Source organism: Pristis pectinata, chromosome 8 (assembly GCF_009764475.1).
Source record: "Pristis pectinata isolate sPriPec2 chromosome 8, sPriPec2.1.pri, whole genome shotgun sequence".
Classification (NCBI taxonomy): Eukaryota; Metazoa; Chordata; class Chondrichthyes; order Rhinopristiformes; family Pristidae; genus Pristis; species Pristis pectinata.
The window spans coordinates 52,122,996-52,137,004 of record NC_067412.1 but is presented as its reverse complement, the minus strand read 5'-3'; the positions used below and the strand labels follow the sequence as shown (position 1 = coordinate 52,137,004).

General features: G+C 45.3%; 1 protein-coding gene across 1 annotated transcript in view; it reads left to right on the top strand.

Annotated features, from left to right (window-relative positions):
* Nucleotides 1-9,348, top strand: part of dock11 (dedicator of cytokinesis 11) — a 251,775-nt gene extending 242,427 nt beyond the window's left edge. The window contains exon 53 of the mRNA XM_052020888.1: nt 8,691-9,348. Within this exon, the coding sequence (XP_051876848.1) occupies nt 8,691-8,801 (111 nt within the window). The 3' untranslated portion in view covers nt 8,802-9,348. The remainder of the gene's footprint in view (nt 1-8,690) is intronic.
* The last annotated feature ends 4,661 nt before the right edge of the window (nt 9,349-14,009 follow it).

Genomic DNA, 14,009 nt, shown 5'->3' with positions numbered 1-14,009 from the left:
GTGGAAAACAACAAGTATGTTTCCTTTGAGCCCATCTTTGTTAGTCCCACCAGCCAGGCTCTGCCAGTGTTCTGGAGCGGTTGTTCCATTGGTCACATTGAGCAACAGACTTTCCTGCGCAATTTCTTGTATCACAGCTTTAGCTGAAAAACAGGAAACTAACTGCTCCATTATACAGACAAAAACATTCTCTCCACCTTGCCCTCCCCCACCCCCACTCACCCCGCCATCATCTGATCATGTGGACAATGCCTGAACCAAGCATGAGCTTCTCCTTGAAGGTTGCATCAACAAACACAACCTTGGCAGAACACTGACTAAGGGATGATAAAAGATTTCCCAAATGACACCATTACACTTGGATCTAACTTCACTGACCTATGCCGGTGGCACTATTGTGGTGGTTGTGTGACTCTTTACCCCACGTCACTCCTGTGTCTTTGCCTCTGTTCCTTCAGGGGTTAAGAAGGCATTCCGGATATGGGCATATGCATAATATAGAAGTGTATTTGTGTCATGCTGGAACTGTACACATTGTTAGGCATGAAGTAGTGGAGGCAAAGTCCATTGTACTAATCATAGGTCAGCTGGATAAGTATGTGAATAGAAGTAATTTGCGGGGCTGTGGAGAGCGGGCTGGGTAGTGAGACCGGCTGGATTGCTCTGGTGTGCAATGGAATCGACTGGCCAAGTAGGCTCCTTCCATACTGTAACAATCCTATGATCACATGCTTGCCTCTGCTAATGTTTATCTTGAATGCCAACTGTAAAGTTCCTGGCAACGTCAAAGGTGCTTTATATTTCAGGGCTGCTGTTCCAAAATATTTTAATGCATATTAAGGACATTGCCAAACTAAATTGGCCCTACCCAAAAGGTAATTACAGGGATAGCGTGTAGTGAGGCACTAACTTGAGATCCACTTCCTTTTTTAACTTGCACCTATCTTTCTGTTGACTATGGGTTTAGCTAACAGTTTCTAATGGTGCATTGTGGCAATGCAAAGCAGCTCTTTGCATACTGATAGCTCCCATACTCCCCTTTACAACTGAACAATACCCTCAGTGAGGCTGCATAGTACGTTTTGCATCTGGCTCCTCTCCATCTGCTATATTCAGATCTGATAATAATGTTACATTTGTTTAGTGAACCTAAATGATGTGTAGAAGTTAAATTCTCAGGCTTGCATGTGACCACTTTTGTTGTAAGTGCATTGAAAGTTTAAAGTTAAATTGTTTTCAATACATATTTTAAAATGCTTGAATCATGGGAAATACTCCTTAACTGAGACACTTCAACGAGCAAAGAGAGGATGTCCATCCCTTAAACAGAACAGGTCAATGTTTCACTCAAAGTGAGAGTAATGTTAATTACTCATAGGGAAAGGGGGGTCTCTGTAAAGGCTGTCATTTTTGCTAGTCTCCAGTTTCCCTGGGAAGGTGGGATTTCACTGTAGTTGAGAGGTGAATGTGGTCTTGAAGTGCTTTAATGTGATCCGCCAACTCGAATCAACACTGATGAAGGAGCAGTGGTGTACATTCAGGTCTGGATAGTGTGTGACCTCAAGGGGAACAGGAGGAAATTGGAGAGATGTCACTGAAACTGTTTTGTTCGTGTAGTCTTATCGATGGAAAGTCCATTCTCACGGGTCCTGAACTTGATGCCAACCAGCTTTTTGGCCGTTCTATATCTATACATCCAAGTGAATGGTAGCTGTTTTAATCACATTCCTAAATTAGACCTTGCAGATAGTGACCAAGGTTTTGAGGCAGTAAGAGGAGAAACATCTGTGAAAGCATGGGACAGATGGACATATAGGGATGGGTTGCACTTGAACCAGAGAGGGACCAATATCTTTGCAGGGAAAATTTGCTAGTGCTACACAGGAGGGGGTTAAACTAGATTGGCAGGGAAGTGGGTCTCTGAGGAGGAGCAGGTCATGGGCTAAAGCAGTAGCCAGTGAGAGCAAGTTTAGTAATCAGGATAGCCAGGGGCACAGTAAAAGCAGGGAAAGGAATGACCAGTTAAACTGCATTTATTTTGATGCACGAGGTTTAACAGGTGGACAAACTCAGAGTGTGGATTGCCTCTGAGGACTGGGATGTTATAGCTGTAACAGAAACGTGGCTGAGAGAAGGGCAGGACTGGAAGCTCGGTGTTCCAGGATACAGATGCTACAGGCGTGACAGAGGTATAGGTAAGTGAGGAGGGGTTGTTGCCTTTTTGATAAGGGAAGACATAACAGTGGTACTTAGAGATGACGTTCTTGGGGGATCGTGAAGTGACGTCATATGGGCAGAACATAGAAAGAAGAAGGGGAGGGTCCTCTAGTGGGGCTGTATTATAGACCCCCCAGTAGTCAGTGGGAACTTGAGGAGCAGGTGTGCGGTGAAATTGTTTAGAGTTGCCAGAATAATAGGGCTGTATTAGTTGGAGATTTTAATTTCCCCAGTATTGACCAGACTACCTAGAGTGTTTAAAGGCCTGGATGGTGTGGAATTTATGAAATGTGTCCAGGAAAGTTCCTGAGTCAATATATAGAGAGCCCTACTCAGGACGGTGCAATACTGGACCTTCTGGTAGGGAACGAGGTAGGGCAGGTATCTGAAGTGGCAGTCAAGGAGCACTAGTGACCATAATGCTATTAATTTTAAGGTAGTGATCAAAAAGAATAGGACAGGTCCACAGGTTGGGGTCCTTAACTGCAGAAGGGGTAATTTTGGGGAATTAGGCAGAATCTACCGGAGGTCGATTGGTGAGCCTGTTTGAAGGGAAAGAATGAATAGCAACTGAGGGGCTTTTAAGAGTGGGATATCAAGAGCCCTGGAGCAGCATGTTCCTGTTAGGGTGGAGGATAAACCTGGCAAGTTTAGGGAACCTTGGCTGACGAGAGAATATTGAGGGTCTGGTCAAGAAAAAGAGGAAGTGTACATTTGGTTTAGGAGGTCAGGTATGGGCAAATCCCTTGATGACCATAAAAAGAGTAAGAATACTCTTAAGAGGGAAATCAGGAGGGCAAATAAAAGGGCATGGGATGGATCTGGCAGGTAGGTTAGGAAAATCCCAAAGGTTCTGTAGCTATTTTGAGAGTAAAAGGGTGGCCAGGGAGAGAGTAGGTCCCTTGCATCTTGAGCCACAGGAGATGGGTTGGATTTTTAATGATAATTTCTCATCGGTGCTTACTGAGGAGAAAATCATAGTTGCTCAAGAGATGAGGGAAACTAGTGGAGATGTTTTGGAAGACATTCATATTACCAGAGAGGAGGTATTTGCAGCACATTAAGGCAGATAAATCCCCAGGGCCTGACCAAGTGCATCCTCGGACTTTGTGGGAGGCTAGAGGAGAAATTGTGGAGGCCCTTGCAGAGATTTTTGTTTCATCATTAGCCACTGGTGAAGTTCCCGAAAACTGGAAGATGGCTAATGATGCTCCATTGTTTACGAAAGGGTAGCAAGGACAAGCCGGGGAACTACTGGCCGGTCAGCCTGATGTCAGTAGTGGGGAGGTTACTGGAAGGAATTCTGAGGGACAGGATCCACCAGTATTTGGGTGGACAGAGTCTGATTAAGATGAGTCAGCATGGCTTTGTGCATGGAATGTCGTGCTTGACGAACCTTTTAGTTTTTTTGAAGAGGTAACCAAAAAGGTAGATGAAGGTAGGGCAGTGGATGTGGTCTATTTGGATTTCAGCAAGGCCTTCAACAAGGTGCCATATGGTAGGCTGGTCTGGAAGGTTAGGTCCCATGGAATCCAGGGAGAGCTAGCTAGGTAGATTCAAAATTGGCTTGGAGGTAGGAAGCAGAGGGTAGTGGTTGAAGATTGCTTCTCACAATGGAGGCTGGTGACTAGTGGTGTGCCACAGGGATTGGTGTTGGGACCCTTGTTATTCATTATTTATATCAATGATTTGGATGCAAGTGCACAAGGCTTGATCAGTAAGTTTGCAGATGACACGAATTAGGAGGTGTTGTTGATAGTGAAGAAGGTTATCGTAGATTACAGGGGGATCTTGATCACTTAGGTAAGTGGGCGGAGGAGCGACAAATGGCTTTCAGTACAGATAAGTGTGAGGTGATGCATTTTGGAAAGTCAAACCAGCATAGGGATGGTAGGGCACAAGGAAGTGTAATTGAACAGAGGGACCTAGGAGTACAATTACATAGTTTGTTGAAAGTGACATCACAGGTAGACAGGGTAGTGAAAATGCTGGCCTTCATCAGTCAGGGAATTGAGTACAGGAGTTGGGACATTATGTTGCAGTTGATGAGGCCACACTTGGAGTAACAGTTTTGGTTAGACCTGTTATAGGAAAGATGTGGTTAAACTGGAAAGAGTGCAGAAATGATTTACAAGGATGTTGTCAGGACTAGAGGGCCTGAGTTATAGGGAGAGGTTGGACAGGCTAGGTCTTTATTCCGTGGAGCATAGTAGAATGAGGGTGATCTTATAGAGGTATATAAAATCATGAGGGGCATAGATAAGGTGGATGGTAGCAGTCTTTCCCCTAGGGTAGGGGAGGGGGAGCAGAGATGTAGGTTGAGGAGGGAAAGATTTAAAAGGGACTTGAGGGCAACATTTTCGCACAGAGGATGGTGAGTATATGGAACGAGCCACCAGAGGAAGTTGTTGAGGCAGGTACAATAGATTCATTTAAGAAGCACTTGGATAGGTACATGGAGGGGCAGGGCTTAGAAGGATATGGGCCAAACACAGGAAATTGGGACTAGATGGGTGGGCACCATGGTCGGTATGGACTCATTGGGCCAAAGGGCCTGTTTCCATGCTGTATTGCTCTATGACTCTACTATCCAGACAGCAGCGGTCCTTGTAATGGATTTGATGAAGTTTCTAGTTAGTGATGACAGCTTCCCCTTGCCCTTCCCTCAAGACTTAGATAGTGCTGGTGGTAGTATGGGCTGGATTACTGAGGGTGGTTGCCTGGTGCTAATGGAAAAAACCTTGCCCACTAAGCACAGACACAACCTGCACAGCCTGGGTAGCTGGCATTCATTCTAGAGTTGTGATCAGAGCTGAGTGCAGTCAATCCACCAATGAACCATGACTTATACCCACCCATCAGAGAAGGCAGCTCATCATTGAAGCAATAAGGTGGTCGAATTGAGGAGTCACCTGGTAAATCTGTGACTGGGCCTTATAAACACGAGATAGATTTGGTAGCCTGTATCTGAATTGCCATTGAGAATTCTGTTGATCACATACATTTTGAATTACCATGGGCTCAGTCCTCAGCCTGGAGTCCAGAGTAGTTCAGAATGTTTATGGTGTGAACTAGAAATGCACATTTGGGGAATATCATTTAAATCTATCTCGTGTTTATTAGGCCCAGTCACAGGTCCCAGTCTTCAGCTGCAATCAGAATGAATGCCTTATGCCAGAGTTAGAATGAAAGAAAGACTTCCGTTTGCCTGTTCCAACATGTCTAACGGAGTTTGAGCAAAACAAATGTCTTTTTATTGCCAATGACCCAAACTTGAGACTTTCCCTTCACTGCCTTCATTCTTATCAATTTTGCTGCACTTTCCTGCCTTTTAAGCTTGCATTAATATGGAGCCTTTTGAAATATCATGGTTGAGAACCCTTTAAGAGATAACTCCTTGTTCCATGAAGGAGCACTAAGGATTACTTGCATGAATCTGAGGGGACTTGGGCTGATAAATGGCAGATGGAGTTCAATCCAAATAAATGTTTAGTGATATATTTTGGGAGTACTAATGAGGCTAGGACACATACCATGAATGATAGGGTCTTAGGGAGTATTGAGGAACAGAGGGACCTTAGAGTACAAATCCAGAGATCCTTGAAGGTGCCAGTGTAAGTAGATAACATGGTTAAGAGGGTTTATGGGATTCTGGCCTTAAGTAATTGAGGCACTGAATACAAAAGCAGGGAGGTAATGCTCCAAATGTATAAAACTTTGGTTAGGCCTCAAGATAAGATATCTTTATTAGTCACATGTATATCAAAGCACAGAGTGAAATGCATCTTTTGCGTAGAGTGTTCTGGGGGCAGTCCGCAAGTGTTGCCATGCTTCTGGCGCCAACATAGCATGCCCAAGACTTCCTGATCTGTACGTCTTTGGAATGTGGGAGGAAACCGGAGCACCCGGAGGAAACCCATGCAGACACGGGGAGAACGTACAAACTCCTTGCAGACAGTGGCCGGAATTGAACCCGGGTCACTGGCACTGTAAAGCGTTACGCTAACCGCTACACTACTGTGCCTGCCTCCTCAACTGGAGTACTGTGTGTAGTTTTGGGCGCCACATTATAGGAAAGGTACAATAGTGATAGAGAGGGTGCAGAGAAGATTCACCAGGATGTTGCCTGGTATGGAGTGTTTCAGTTATGAGGAGAGACAGGAGAAGCTGGGTCTGATCTCCCTGCAGCACGGGAAGATAAGGGGGGAAGTGATTGAGGTATATAAAATTGAAGGGTATAAATAGGGTAGACTGCAGGAAACTTTTCCCCATATTAGATGTAGACAAAGCAAGAGGGCATAGATTTAGAATAAGGGGGAATAACATTCAGAGGGGCTATAAGGGAAACCTTTTTCACCCAGAGAGTGGTGAGTACCTGGAATGCACTGCCTGAGAAACTGGTTGAAGCTGGATTGCTGACATAATTTAGAAAGTCTCTTGATACGCACTTGAATTGCTTAGGCATAGAAGGATATAGGCTAAGTGCTAGTAGATGGGATTAATGTGAATGGGTGCCCACTGGTTGGCATGGATGTGGTGGGCCAAATGGCCTGTTTCCATGCTGTATGACTCTATGACTAATGTTGCATCTGAAAAAATGTTCCCGCAACAGTAGTGATGAGTAAGTGTTGCACTGGGGAGTCAGCCAAAATTTTTGAGCTCAGTCCTCTGAATATTTGAACCAATGACCTTTAACTAGGCAAACCAGTAAGCTTCTTTGCTCAAACCATTTCTAAACTGGAAGTGCATTAAAATGTTCCTCAGGAATGTAACCAGACAAGCATCATGAGCCAATGTTAGAAATGCTGAGCAACACCTACTCAAGGAAGTAGGTTTTAAAGAATGTCTCAAAGGAGGAAAGAAAAATGGAGAGCTTTAAGAAGAAAAAGACACCAGATGGCAGATGCTGGAATCTGGAGCAACAAAAAATCTGCTGGAGGAACTTAGTGGGTCAGGCAGCATCTATGGGAGGAAAGGAATTGTCAATGTTTCGGATCAAAACCCTGTATCAGAGCTTTAAGAAATTCAGACCTTAATACCTGACTGTCCATGGGAGAAGTGAGGGGGCTGGGCCAACTAAATACAAAAGTTCTGGATTGAAGTTCAGGTATTTGAAATGGCTGCAGGAAATTATAGAGTGAGGGAAGGATGAGGACGACGATGTGACTCTAATCCCAGGATAAGAATTTTTTACTCTGTATTCTCTTTCAACAGTCTCTGAAGTAATCCCAAAATATTTTCAATTGGCTTTGTGTAAAGCATGACTTTCCAGATACCAAAGTAGGTGTGAAGTTTAAACTGACGGAAAATGTCTTTTATCGTGCTACTCTGAGAGAGCTGCTTTATCCAGTCCTGCATCTGCCGCTGGAATTTAATTCTGGCTCCATCATGTGTGTAACATGAAGTAAGAGGAAATTGTTTCCTCCTTTGCGCAGTTACAGAACCCCGAGCAGAATTGTGGTGTGGCATAATCTGCCTTTGCTTCCAGAAGTATGTGAGCTGACTGTGTGTGTAGTGTGGAATTATGTGACTTTGTGCTGAAATATTCGTCCCGCGGTATTGCACGCAAGTGGCTGTTCAAAGTGCAAAGCCCTTTGGGGTAGTTGCGAAGTAAGTGAAGGCATGTAAATGGAGTTGTGATGCATTTTTGTCAATGATGCATTTGAATAGTGGAGAGAAGTCTTTCAGTAGACTTGTCCGTTTAATTCATTCCATTTTCACTGATCTTTCCATGTACCTAAGATTCTTTATGCAGCTGTTTGCAATGTTGTGAAAGTTATTAACCTTCTGATCTCTCCTTTATTTCAAACACGCTGGCTTATTAGGAAGTGCTGAAGACTTTAGTGGGTAAATGCATTCCATAATTTCTGCATCAATTGTAAGAGTGGAGGGGGGGGAGCTGTGCACATACATTTCCTGTAAATTCCCACCCTCAGTAGGCAGGGACCTAGCGCTGTGTCTGCCTGTCATTTCAGCTCCTCAAATTGCTCACGGAGTGTTATGTCCCCCTCAAACGTATGGCTGCTCCTGCCTGCAACCTCCATCCATCCCACTGAACCTTCGATAGTTTCAGCATTTCCCTCTTGGTATAAGATGCCCTTGCAACTGTGTCACCCTTCTATTAACTGACGTGGAAGTTGGGGGGTATGTTCAGTACTTGCCAGCTGGGCCACGGCAGGTGGGAGCTGCAGAGGGTCCTTTTTGCAGACCAGCACACAGCCAAGGCCCATCCAGGGTTGAGAGTGAGCCTTACTGCAATAATCCGGGGGTGATTTAAGAACCGGTTAAATCTCAGTGACCATCTGGGCCCCAGCCAACACAAACGAGCTTCTCCCTACATCATACCAACGCTTCCCAAAGCTCTGATGTAAAGTATTATAAAACGTGCAAATTTAAACATCTCATCTACTCCAGTCTCTCTTGTAATTGTCTGTTTTATTTTCTCTCACCCCTACCCCCATTTGTCCCTCAAGATGCTGGCAGAAGATGAACTGGTGACATCCCAGCTGAGGAGCTCCCTGCATGTTTTCAGTGCCATTAGTGGTACAGCCAGAGGTCCCTCTGCCTTCCCCTCAACACTCTGACACCCACCGCCGAGCTGAGATGGGGAGGCTGCCCAACCTTCACGGGTCCTTCCCCCACAGAAAGGAGAGCAGTGGCAGATTGCTGGGGCACTGTTGATTTTGGTTGAGGGGCTTTGCACTGCAGGGCCACAGACTCCTCCTGCGCTGGCTACTCCACAAACCGATCACCACCTCTCCTGAAGGAAGCCCCTGCCGCAGACAGATTCAGAAGAAAGTGCTGTGCTGTCCACACACCCAAGCCTTATTTTACGGCGTGATGCCCTGCACTCTGAAGAAAATTATCAGCAGGACTGTCTGCGCAGGATGTGAGATCCGCAGAACCGTGGATTTGAAAACAATTGACCAATTTGGAAAGCTAATCACAAACTGAATGCTTCAAGGTGGCCAATTCTTCTCCAAGTGTACAGTATAAAATAGAAATAGTACCTCACCTCTGTGTGTCAAATTGTCATCTCAAACTGTCGTGTATTTAATTTGTAACTATGAGTAGCAGCACACTGCAGTCCGTTGTGTACAAAAATCCTTAAATATATTCATTGTTTTATATATTTGGTTTGGAGTTTACTTATTTTTTTGTGAAGGGAGTGAGTGCAAAGTTTTGTGATTAATTGGATCTTGGACCATCGAATCGAAATGCCCAGTCACGAGTGTCCTTGGTCTTGAGAGAAATGGTTCCCAAGGACTCTGGTATCTCTGCAGGCTTTGGTCGTGTTTGGGATTCTTAGCAGGGAGGATCACCTCAAGGCTGCCATCATACTGACAGAGAATGGCCAGGACACAGTATATCATGTGAACCTCCACTCACCAAAGTCCTTCCCCAGAGGAATTGCTTCCGTTCCCTTTGCATCACCAGAGGCCATTAAGTGAATAATGAACTTGGCTGTTAAGCTGCCCTGGAGGGCTCCTCACTGAGTGTCCTGGATACTATTCCTGTAGTATAAGTACCTGGCCACATTCTCAGGAAGAATATATCATCAGAACAGTAAACAGTATTAGCTTTTCCTTCAAGGAAAATTAGGATCTGAAGCTCTCAAAATGAAGGGAGGATGTTTGAGCATGATGGATGGATTTTGGAGGACATCAGGAAACCCTGCTGTTTGTTGGCTAGTGCCACAGTGTCTTAAGTGCCCACCTGAGAAATTAGACAAGGTAGCACCTCCAGCAGTGTACCACTGTACTGCCCCAACCAAAGCCTCTCATTCTCAAGTCTCGGAAGTGGGATTGAATACTTGATGTGGTGAAAATGGGCCACAGCTAAGACTTAAAATCCTAGATTTTTTGGAGGTTAAATTGACTTGCTCGGCGATTGTCATCTGTGTTCAGTCAGTGACCGTGTTGGCACTTGTTAGTGCTGCCGCCTCAGAGCTCCAGCAACCCAGGTTCAACCTTGACCTCGGTTGTTGTCTGTGGGGAGTTTGCAAGTTCTCCCTCTGACTGCATGGGTTTCCAATGTGCAGGTAGGTAGGTTATTTGGCCACTGTAAATTGTCCCAAGTGTAGGAGGGTGGCAGAATCTGGGAGAGTTGATGGAATGTGAGAGAGAATAGGTTGCAGGGAAATAGGTGGAGGAGTGGGATTGATGAGATTGTTCTGATTGCCAGCACAGATTCGATAGGCTGAATGGCCTCGTATGTTGTAAGAAAATATGAGTAATATATTGGATACAATCACTGCAAAATTCCTGGACACACAAGGGACTGCAGGTGCCGGAAATGGAGCAAGAAACGAACTGCTGCAGAAACTTCATGGGTCAGGCAGCACCTGCGGAGGGAAATGGATGGTTGACCTTTGGGATCGAGACGCTTCACCTGGACTCAGAGTAGAGGGGAGATAACCGGTATAAAGAGGTGAGGGGAAGGGGTGGAACAAGAGCGGGCAAGTGATAGGTGGATCCAGGTGAAGAGGGGTTGATGGGCAGATGGAGCCAGGTGGGGGAAGGAAGCGTGGAGATAGCGGCAGAGGCTGGGAGGTGATGGGTGGAGGCAACAAAGGGCTGCAAATGATAGAATCTGATAGGAAAGCAAGGTGGAGCATGGAACCAAATAAGGAAGGTGGGGTGGGCAAATGGGAACAGTGGGGGGAAGGGACCCAGTGGGATGAGTACGTGGGTGATGGGCAGATGGAGTGGGTGGGTACATAATTCCTACAGAGTTTGAACAGGGTAGTTTTGGAGTTGATGTTTTTCCAAGACAACTTGGTCGGCACGGACGAGTTGGGCCAAAGGACCTGTTTCCATGCTGTATTAACGCCAGGACTCTATAGCTGTGACTCCTGGTTCTACTTCTTGAGTTTTGCTGCGGGTGGAGTTCACACTGTCGGAATACCCTGGCACCCTAGCATTAGCACTTCACAAATGATCCGACCATGAGGAAAGCTGTCAACATCAGAGAACCAGGATACCTGCTCCACACAATGACCCCTCATTGCCAAAGGTATTTCAGAGGCCTGATTAATTTTCTAAGGAATGCAAGATCAGCAACTACAAGACCACTTTCAATATATCAGTGATAAGTATATCTGGAATGACAACTGGCACAGGTGAAGGTGAGCTGTTGGACAACTATAAAGCCCTAAAAGGTTCACTAATGTCCTGGTGGAAGGAAACCAATTGTTTTTACCTAGATGAGCTGATACATGTTCCTGGACCCACACCAGTGCAGGATCATTAATAAGACCATAACACATAAGGGCAGAATAAGGCCATTCAGCCCATCAAGTCTGCTCTGCCATTCGATCATGGCTAATTTATTTTTCCCTCTCAACCCCATTCTCCTGCCTTCTCCCCATAACCTTTGACACCCTTACTAATCAAAACCTATCAACCTCTGCTTTAAATATAGCCAATGACTTGGCCTCCACAGCCGCCTGTGGCAATGAATTCCACAGATTCACCACCTTATGGCTAAAGAAATTCCTCTTCATTTCTGTTCAAAAGGGACATCCTTTTATTCTGAAGCTGCGCTCTCTGGTCCTTGACTCTCCCACTACTGGAAACATCCTCTCCACGTCCACTCTATTCCGGCCTTTCAATATTTGGTAGGTTTCAATGAGATCCCCCCTCATCCTTCTAAACTCCAGCAAGTACAGGCCCAGACCCATCAAATGCTCATCACAAATTAACACTTTCAATCCCAGGATCATACTCATAAACCTCCTCTGGACCTTCCCGAAGGCCAGCACATCCTTCCTTAGATATGGGGCCCAAAGCTACTCTCAATACTTCAAATGTTGTCTGAGGTGTACAGGAGTGAGAAAGATCAGTTGGTTGTGTGGTGTCACAACAACAACCTCACACTCAACATCAGCAAGACCAAGGAATTGATTGTGGACTTCAGGAAGGGGAAGTCTGGAGAACACACACCAGTCCTCATTGAGGGGTCAGCAGTGGAAAAGGTGAGCAGCTTCAAGTTCTTGGGCATCAACACCTCAAAGGGTCTATCCTGGGCCCAACAGATTGATGCAATCACGAAGAAGGCATGCCAGAGGGTCTACTTCATTAGGAGTTTGAGGAGATTTGGTATGTCACGAAAGACCCTTGCAAATTTCTATAGATGTATGATGGAGAACGTTCCGACTGGTTGCATCGTAGCCTAGTGTGGAGGCTCCAGTGTGCAGAATCAAAAGAGGCTGCAGGGGCTTGTAGACTCAGCCAGCTCCATCGCGGGCACAACCCTCCCCACCATCAAGGCATCTTCAAGAGGCGGTGCCTCAAGAAGGCAGCATCCATCATTAAGGACCTTCACCATCTGGGACATGCTCTCTTCTCATTACTACCATCAGGGAGGAGATACAGGAGCCTGAAGACCCACACTCAACATTTCAGGAACAACCTTTTTGCCTCTGCCAGCAGATTTCTGAATGGTTCGTGAACTCTACCTTGTTATTCCTCTTTTGCACTACTTTTATTTATTTTTTGGTAACATAGTAATTTTTACGTCTTTCACTGTACTGCTGCCGCAAAACAACAAATTTCATGACAGAAACCCGATTCTGATTCTGACCAATGACTTATAAAACCTTGGTATTACATCCTTGCTTTTATATTCTGGTCCTCTCAAAATGAATTCTAACATTACATTTGCCTTCCTTACTACTGACTCAACCTGTAACTTAATCTTTAGGGAATCCTTCACTAGGACTCCCAAGTCACTTTGCACCTCCGATTTCTGTATTCTCTCCTTATTCAGAAAATAGTCTATATCTTTATTCCTTCTACCAAAGTGCATGACCATACACTTCCCTACACTGTATTCTATCTGTCACTTCTTTACCCATCCTCCCAACCTGTCCAAGTCCTTCTGCAGACTCCCTGCTTCCTCAACACTACCTGCCCCTCCACCTATCTTTGTTTCATCGCAAACTTGGCCACAAGGCCCTCAATTCTGTCATCAAGATCATTAACATATAACGTGAAAAGTAGTGCGCCCAACACTGACCCCTGTGGAACACCACTAGTCACCGGCAGACAACCAGAAAGGGCCCCCTTTATTCCCACTCTTTGCCTTCTGCCAGTCAGCCAATCCTCTATCCATACTGGTACCTTTCCTGTAATACTATGGGCTCCTATTTTGGTTAGCAGCCTCATGTGAGGCACCTTGTCAAAGACCTTCTGAAAATCCAAGTAAACAGCATCCACTGACTCTCCTTTGTCTATCCTGCTTTGTTACTTCCTCAAAGAATTCCAATATATTTGTCAGGCAAGATCTCCCCATAAGGAAACCATGCTGACGTTGCCCTATTTTATCATGTGCTTCCAAGTACCCTGAAACCTCATACTTAATAATGGACTCTAAAATCTTACCAACCACTGAAGTCAGGCTAACCACCATATAATTTCCTGTCTTTGGCCTCCCTCCCTTCTTTAAGAGTGGACTGACATTTGTGATTTTCCAGTCCTCTAGAACCATTCCTGACTCTAGTGACTCTCGAAAGATCACTACTAACGCCTCCACAATCTCTTCAGCTACCTCTTTCAGAACCCTGAGGTGTAGTCCATCCGGTCCAGGTGACTTATCTGCCTTCAGCCCTTTCAGAATCCCAAGCACCTCCTCCTTAGTAATAGCAACTACCCTCGCTTCTGTCCCCGACTCTCGAATTTCTGCAAAATTGCTGGTGTCTTCCACAGTGAAGACTGATGCAAAATACTTGTACAGTTCGTCTGCTATTTCTTTGTTCCCTATTACTACTTATCTGGTATCATTTTACAGCA